The sequence below is a fragment of the Chiroxiphia lanceolata genome, chromosome 19 (genome assembly GCF_009829145.1).
Source record: "Chiroxiphia lanceolata isolate bChiLan1 chromosome 19, bChiLan1.pri, whole genome shotgun sequence".
Lineage (NCBI taxonomy): Eukaryota > Metazoa > Chordata > Aves > Passeriformes > Pipridae > Chiroxiphia > Chiroxiphia lanceolata.
Genome location: NC_045655.1, coordinates 115,362 through 123,692, shown reverse-complemented (window position 1 = coordinate 123,692; position 8,331 = coordinate 115,362). Strand labels below are relative to the sequence as shown.

The 8,331-nt window shown below is 55.5% G+C and overlaps 1 protein-coding gene across 1 annotated transcript; it reads right to left on the bottom strand.

The window, feature by feature from the left end:
• Window positions 1–2,430: 2,430 nt before the first annotated feature.
• On the bottom strand, window positions 2,431–6,108 carry LOC116796116 (protein ADP-ribosylarginine hydrolase-like). The gene is given in 8 exon segments (XM_032706456.1): window positions 2,431–3,123; window positions 3,680–3,794; window positions 3,797–3,862; window positions 3,934–4,013; window positions 4,592–4,697; window positions 4,769–4,867; window positions 5,711–5,934; window positions 6,002–6,108. Coding segments are annotated over 8 exon segments (1,074 nt in total). The 5' UTR covers window positions 6,013–6,108; the 3' UTR covers window positions 2,431–2,750.
• Window positions 6,109–8,331: the final 2,223 nt, after the last annotated feature.

Here is an 8,331-nt window from a genome sequence, read left to right as displayed (position 1 = left end):
AAGAGGAGGAGCGACGCCTGCGTGTGGAGCCCTTCGACCGTGGCGCCGGGCAGGCCCCGCCCCCTCCCGTCGATCACGGCCTGGCCCCGCCCCCTCCCACTGGTCGTCGCCGATTCCACTCTATTCCCGCCCTCCGGGAGCGCGGAACGGGGGATACGGAAGGGGGAGGAGGGGGGAGGGGGGGGGGGAGGGAGGGAGGTGGGCCTGGGCTGGAAGGACTGGGCTAGATATGGGGGAGGCGACACGTCCGGCGACGGTGGAAGTGGGCGAGACAAGTTAGGGAGCAGCTGAATCTCGAACCAATTTTTATTAACCAGACTGGGGGCATGGCGGGGAGGCCTCGGGAGGCGCCAGGCACCCCAGTATTTGGGAGTGTTCCCCCAAATTGGAAATATCCCCCTGAAATGGTTGGAAGGGGCAGCCCCAAGACTTCAGATCCCCCCCGAACATTCCAGGGGATTGGCCCCCAGAAGAAATGGGGGAGGGAAGCACAGCACACCCTCAAACTGCCTTTGGGAATCCCAGCAGCCCTTCTCAGGCAGGACTCTGTAGGTCTGTCCATGCACTCGGTGACACTGATGACATTTATGAGCACTTGTGATGGCACTCTGGGGACCCTTGGTGGCAACATGAGCCCTGGGAGAGGAGATGCCAAGTTCTCTCCTTTCTCTTCCCCCACTGAAAAAGCCATGCTGGAGTCAGGGCAGAAGCAGTTTGAGGACATCCAGGGGTCTCCAGCAACTGCAATCATCCCAGTAGTACAACACCACATACTAGAGGTGCCACCACCCTTGCACAAGCCCTGTTTGGCCCTCAGTGGGGCCTTTTGGGGTGGTTTCCTGCTTTCTGAGGAAGGCAAGAGAAACTGCAGGCCCTGCTCCAGGGCCATGGGGACTCCCCACTTCTCTGGGCAGATGAGGATGCATGCGGGAGGAGCTGTTGTTGGATGGAGCCAGCCAACTGCAGCCCTTAAAACCTGCTGCTCCCTATCTCAAATGTCCCAGCTGGAAGGTAGGAATGCATCAGCTTGCCCAAAAAGTTTTCAAAGCATAGCCACCAGCAGCTGGACTGTTGGGCCTGACCTGCTTCCCGGTGTGACACAGGGGACACCTGCACCATTACAGAGAAGGAAAGATGAGCACTCTCACCCTCACCAGAGTAGCTCAGGACCTACTTTATTGTAAGTGCATGAGGAAATGGGTCTAGGGAGCCTTAAAAGGCGGCTTTGAGCCAGCCAAATTGCAAACTGAATTCTCTCCCTCTGAGAGGGAGCATTTGGAACATATCCAATTGGTTTGGGGGCAAAAATGAGCCTTTGGACTCTACAAATGAGGTTTTGAACCTCCCAGATCAAACTTGGGGCCTTCAAAATGATGCTCTGGACTCTCTAAATGAGTCTTTGAACTTTAAAAGCATAAACCTTGTGACGTCTAAATGTAGTTTTGTAGCATGAAAATGTGGGTTTGTGTCTTAAACTATTTGGTCTCCTAAGCGTAGGCTTTAGGGATTTAAAAGTGATGCTGTCTTCCTTACTTTGGAGGATTGCGTTATATAAATCAGGCTTTGTACTTGAAAAACTTGGAGATGAATCAGAAAAATAATCCTTTGGACCTTGAAATTGTAGTTCGGGATCTCAATTTTTTTTCCTGGGTTTTTTATTTGTTTGGTTTGTTGTTTTTTTCTGGAGGGGGGTGTTGTTTGGGGTTTTTTTGTCACTGAGATTCATGTTCCAACCCTAAGAATGAGGGGGTTTTGACTAAAGCATTCCTGTGTTATCAGCCCTGTTCTTAGCACAAACCCGTCACCCTCAGGGTGGTTAACCCTGGGGCCTATCACATTTGGGGGGGATTAATCCTGGAGGCCATCACCTTTGGGGGGGGCCAACCACCCTGGTTGTTTTTTACTCTTTGGGTCCATTAGTCCTTGATCCCATCACCCTTGGGATGATTAACCCTGGGCCCACCAGAGGTGCTTTACCCTGTTGGCCCATCACATCTCAGGCCTGGCCCCCTCCGGGTTATTAACCCTGGGGGACCATCCCCCTGGGGGCTCATCCTTTTTGCTTTGAAGGACCCTGGGGCCCACTAAGGTGACCATGAGCAGCAGGATGCAAAGGATAATGCACCACTATCATGGGTGGCACTTGGAGGCAGGTGGCAGCAGGGTTGTGTGCTCCTTCCACTCCACCACAAAGGGTCGTGAGCCCACCCTTTGAACACTGGGTCCAAGCCCTGGGCTATCAGTACAGAACAGATTCTTGGCAAGCCAGCCCAGGAACAGGCCTTGGCAATGCCCCATGGCCGGGAGCCTCTTGGAGGGGCTGCAGGAGCTGCTCAGCCTGGAGCAGGTTTGGCTGCAGAGGGTCCCACCGAGGTATGGTCTCAACACTGGCAGAGGCAGGACAAGAGACGCCAGGCACACACCCAGACCCAGAGTGACTTGGGAGGACATGCTTTTTACTGTAGGGGTAACTGAGGCTCCTTGGGAAAGTTCTGGGGTCACAAACTGGGGAGGGGTAAAAGGCCACCTGGACACAGCTATCATGGTTTCCCTGGGGCTTGCCTGAGACCCCAGCACCCCCTGAAGGGCCCCGCTTCACCCAGGACTCTCCTAGGGGCCTTCCCAGGCCTGCTGACCCCCAGAGACCCTCCCAAGCTAAGACCACATGCTAGTCTTTGCTGTGCCCTGGTGACCCACCGGGGCTTTCTTTGGAGGGGAACTGCAGGTGATACCAGAGACATAGGGTGGGCTCATCGTCTCCCCCAGGCCAGCACATGGAGTTGGTGGGCAGCATTGCGCAGCCGCTCACGGTGCTCAAGACGGCAGTGCAGCCCTGAGGGGACGGATGTCAGTCCCCCCTGCAGCCCCCAACACCCAGCAGCGATGGTCCCCGTTGAATCGTTGTCCCCACCATGCAACACTGCCCTGCCACATAGGTCTTCCCAGCATCCACCGGCTGCCAGCAGGGCTTCTAGGGCCACCATGGGTGCATCATGGCCACTGCGCCCTGCCCACCCCTCCAGCGCCCAGCCTAGGTACACTGTGTCCCGCTCGGCTGGGGACGGGAGGGATGGCACCTGGGCTGGGCCACAACCCTCCAGAAGCCCACGGGAGTCCAGGTACCTGCAGGGACATGGGGACACTGAGGTCACTGGGGATATTGTTGGCAACAGGGATGACACTGAAGACATGGGGAGTCATCAGGGACACTGGTGTCAGTGGGGACATTGATGTCACCAGACAAGGGGGTAACCAGTGACACTGGGGGTCACTGGGCGATGGCTCTCCAGCAGCCCCTGTGGCCCTAGGAACCTGTGAGGACACTGGGGATAACTGGTCCACCTGGGGGGGCACTGTGGCACTGGACACAGTGGGCACACCAGTAACACCAGGAAAACCCATAACCCTAGGAACCCTAGGGACACACAGGTCAGTGTCCCTGAGGATGGCATCACTGACGGGACACAGGTGCAGCAGGAACAGGATGGGCAGTGCCAGCCCTGTGGACAGACTGGACATCAGGATCAGCAGTAACCCCAGTGCAATGCGCTGCCAGGACTGGGACAGAGCCTAGTGGACACCAGTGACACCAATGGCCCCCTGAGCCCCTCCCAGTATCCTCCCCAGTCCAACCTTGTGCTCCCAATGTCTCCCCAGGGCCTTCCCAGTGACCCCTCACCGGTGCCAGGCCTCCCCAAAGAAGGGCCAGGCAGCAGCATTGTCCTCCACAGCCACACCGGTGCCTTCCACGTAGTCCCATGCCAGGGGCAGGACCCGCAGCAGCTCAGCCCCCCGCGCTCTGGGGGCTCTCCCCGAGCCCCCAGTGCCCCAAAGAGGGCCACTGCCAGTGCCCCGAGGTACCCTGTGGGGACAGGGGCTTCAGGGGGGTTCCTGTGTCCCCTCCTGCCCCGCCTCCCTCAGGCTGGCACGCACCAGTGGGGTGGTGGTGGGTCATGCGCCCACTCTCGATGCTCACACGGATCAGTGTCGGCAGCTCCCAGGCATGTGGATACCTGTACTGGCATCAGACAAGTCCCCACCGCCCCAGTCCTGTATCCCCAGCCTTGTTCCCATCCCCATCCCACCACCCTTGTCCCCACAGTCCTTGTCTCTGCTGTGCCCATTCTCCCTATTGCTGTCCCTGTGTTCTCTGTCCTCAACCTCCCAGCTCCAGCACCACCATGCCCCCAAATCCCAGACCTTGTCCTCTCCAGCCCCACCCCTCTCTGTATCCCCGTTCTTCTCCCCCTGACATCCCCATGTCCCTGTTACCCCACCCCCATCCCCTCATGTCCCTTTCCCTCCAGCTCTGACACACCCCTTTGTCCCCCCCCCCCCCCCCCCCCCCCCCCCCCCCCAGCCCCAACATCCTCATGTCTCCACTCCCCCAGCTCTGACAGTCCCTCACCCCCATTCCCCGTGTCCCTGTTCCCCCACGTCCCTCTAGTCCTGATACCCCCATGTCCCCATTCCAGCCATTTTGACACTCCCACATCCCTGTTTGACACCCCCACATACCCTGTCCCCATCTCCCCAGTTCTGATACCTCCGTCCCCCATCCCCACCTGTCCCCCCATTTCTCCATCCCCACCTGAGGCCGATGGCCAGGCTGCGCATGGCGGCCCCACAGCCGGTGCCACGGGGGTTGAAGGGGATGCGATAGCCCTCGGGCTCCCCAGGCCGCAGCTGTGAGGTGCCTGGGGGAGCATGGGGGTGTGAGGCCCCCTAAGCCCCCCTGCCTCTCCCCAGATCCTTGGGCCTCACTCACCCAGGATGCTGGTGGGTCCAGGCTTGCGTCCCTCCATGTCTCCCATGGCAGCCACGTAGCGGCGAGCCAGCTCCTGCAGAAGGGGTTCCCCCTCCTGGCCTGGGGGGGAGCATGAGGGCCTCCCTGGGTTACCCAGGCTGGCAGGGAGGGGAGGGAGAGGCCCCATGCACCCCCCAAAACTGAAAGGGAAGAGGAAGACCCCCCACTGCACCCCGCCCAAAACATGTGGGGAAAGGGTACATCACTCCACAGACACCCCAAAACTGGAGGGGGAGGAGAACACCCTCCGTGGACTACCAAAACTGGAGGGAAAAGGAGACACCACTCACACACCCCCCAAAAGTGGAGGGGAAGCAGGACAAGTTTCATGGAGAAATGGGGAATCCCCCTGAGCATTCCAGTTTGGGTGGGAAAGGGGTACCCTGCCAAGTCTCTAAAATGGGAGGGAAAAATGTTCCCCCCTCTAGCCCCCAATATGGAAGGGCACATAAATGGTGAAAAACAGAGAGACACAGACAGACACACACTCCCCACCTGCCACTCTCCCCGAGTAAATGAGGACACCCCCACCCCCACAAGCCTCACTGGCTAAACTCTAAAAGGGGAGGAGAGGGGGAAAGTGGAATTAGAATGCCCCCGAGCCCCCTCCAGGGCTGGCCAGAGTCCCCCAAAAAGCCCCTCCCAGCAACCCTCCAGTTTAGGTCATAGATACAATGGGGGACTTCTGCCCCATACAGCTCAGGGCTAAAATGGGGACCCCCCCCAGGCCTCACTATACAACCCAAGGCTATATACAACCCAACCAAAAGATAAGTCCCACCCTCTGGGGGATATAGTGAGGACATCCCTCTCACCCAGAACACTCCACTGCTAGCCTGGGGTACAATGGGGACCCCAATCCCAGGGATCTGTGTCTGTGGGGTGCCATGGAGCCCCCCCCACCTGTGGCAAGGCCTTCGGCGGTGGCGAGGTGCAGGACGGTGTCATCGCTGACGGGCCACTCAGGGGGCTCGAGGGTGATGGCCGCTAGCCCCCCCAGCTCAGCCAGCTCAGCATGGATCTGGGGGCCTGAGGTGCAGTACTCCCAGCGGCCCCCCCGGTACCCCAGCGCATCCCCTACCCCGCTCAGCACCATGGCCGCCTCGTAGGCTTCCACTGAGGGCACCCTGGAGGGAACAGTAGGTTCAGAGGGTGCCAGCAGTGGGGGAACCTCGGGGGCCCCGGCACACTCACGTCTCCTCCATGGCAGAGCAGCTGGAGACGCCTGTTAGAGGCTCTGGGCACAGAGCCAGTGCTGGCCAGGGGCCCTTAAGGGGCCCAGAACACCTCTGGGATGGGGGAGGGGAGGAGCAGGGGGGTTACGGATGAGGGAGACCAAAAGAGGGAGAGACTCCAGAGAGTCCCATAGGACTCCCAGTGGGACTGGGGGGATCAGAGAGGCAGCTAGAGAGGCATGGAGGGAGGTGGAGGGGTGCTGTACCCAACTGGGCATGGAGGAGCCTGGGGGAGCACCCTGAGAGGCCTGGGGGACATCCAAAGGGAAATTAGGGATACCCCAAAGGGGCATGGAGGCACCCAAAAGGGCCTAAGTGAAACACTTAGAGAGGCCAGAGGCCTCTTAAGGATTTGGAGCACAGAGGGCTGGGGTATAGCAGCCCCAGGGGAGAGAAGGAGCATGGCCAAGGAAGAATGGTTCCACCAAATATTTCCCTATACTTATTTTGCTATGACGGGGTAAAACCATGGCCCTGAGCCGTATTTCGAGGCAAGATCTCACAACACTGCTCTGGCCTGGGTCACCAGTGAGAGGTTCAAAGCTCCACCTTAAATTTCTGAGTGAAGCAGCACAGCCCAGGCCAGGTCCAGGTCAGGGCGACTCCTGTGCTTCAGCACCAGAGTTTCATCTTGGATTTGGTCCAAATGATACCAAATGAGGCACAAATCTTTGGTCTGGTGGTAAAAGTCTGGAAAAGGGGGTGGTTAGTGATCAAAAAGCTGAATAACAAGGTTTAAAATCCATTGTCATGTTGAAAAAATTTTAAAAAGCCAACACCTGGGGGACAAAAAAATGATGTTTTGGAGGCTTTTTTGGCTGGACACACAAAAATGGAGGAGTTATTCTACTGCACTGTGAAGAGGGAGTTCAGAACCCAACATAGGAAGCTCTGGAGCCTGTGGGTCAGGGGCAGGACACCCTGAAACCCTGCAGTCCAGGACACACTCAAGCTGCACGGGTTTGGTCCAGGGCTTCCAAAACACCCCTGTCAGGGACCAAAGCCTTCTCTTTAGGATTCAGCCTGAAATTTGGTGGGCTCAAATCTTATTTTAAGCCTCTCAAAACCCCTTTTTAGGGGCAAAGCCCTTATTTGTGGTAATGAAGCATCCTTTGAGGGCACAAAACCTAACTTCAGGGTTCAAACCCTCCTTTTCATTTCTAAAACTCAGTTTTCAGGTATAGAATGATTTATTAGAACCACAATTTAAAGAGTTTGAGGGAAAGGCAGAGGCCTTGGAAGAAAGATTAGAAGTGGCATTATTAAAAGTCCCCAATCCTCCTGTCTGTTTATGGTTACCTAGGGAAAAAGAATGACTTCATGTACCTTTGCAATTGCAGGACATTAAGAAAATATTTTAGGATACAATATCTTTAAAGGAAAAGTTTGTCAGTTGTTCAATGAGAATATTTGGTCATTCAGGCTTGCAAAAACTCCAAATAGTAAATTTTCTGGAAAGAATATGAAAATTACTGCATTAAAAATTGCTCCATTCTTACCCATTTCCATTGTGACTAATATCAAAGCTCCCCATTTCCCCTGCAGCCAGAGAAAGGATAAATGAAGTAATTAGGGATTTAGAGCACACTCCCCATGCAATTCTCCTGTCTGTTCCTGGATTTTCTATAATAGCAAAACTGTCGTATGCATTATGAGGAAAAAAAGACCTGGGAATGGCTTGATAGTCATGAGCAGGCTTTGCACATGCTAATAGAAGAGTTAAAAATATATCAATCACTTGGGCAAGTTTACCTATAATAGTGATCCTATAATAGTTGAATGGGGTTTTGCTGAACTTGGGACTTACTGTAATATGTTCCAGGAAGGCCCTCATGGACCCAAATGACCATTAGGGTTCAGTTCCACAGCATTAAAAGATCTGAAAAAAAGATACACGGACTGGGAAAAGGTATTATTATCTCTGACCCAAACAATTAAAGAAGTAGAAAAAATTCAACAGTACCAATCTGTGCAAATCCAAGGCCCATTTAACCTGTTAGCCAGTGTTAAGAAGGGCAGTGCTCCACCAGACAGGATTGCACAAAAGCCAACAGTACACAGATAGTGTGCATATGTCTCAGGAGTCGTGGATTGGATGGGACGTGGAGTCGTGGATTGGATACGACTGAAGGGCTGGGAGAACCTACCGAATTGCAGGTAGCTGAGACCTCAGATATGCTGGCTTTGAAACAGCCATGTAAGCCTACTTGATGCTCCCCATTTACATCGGACTCTGAAGTTAAAGATGTGTTTTACTGATGCCTCAGCCAAACACAGAGATGGTAAGTG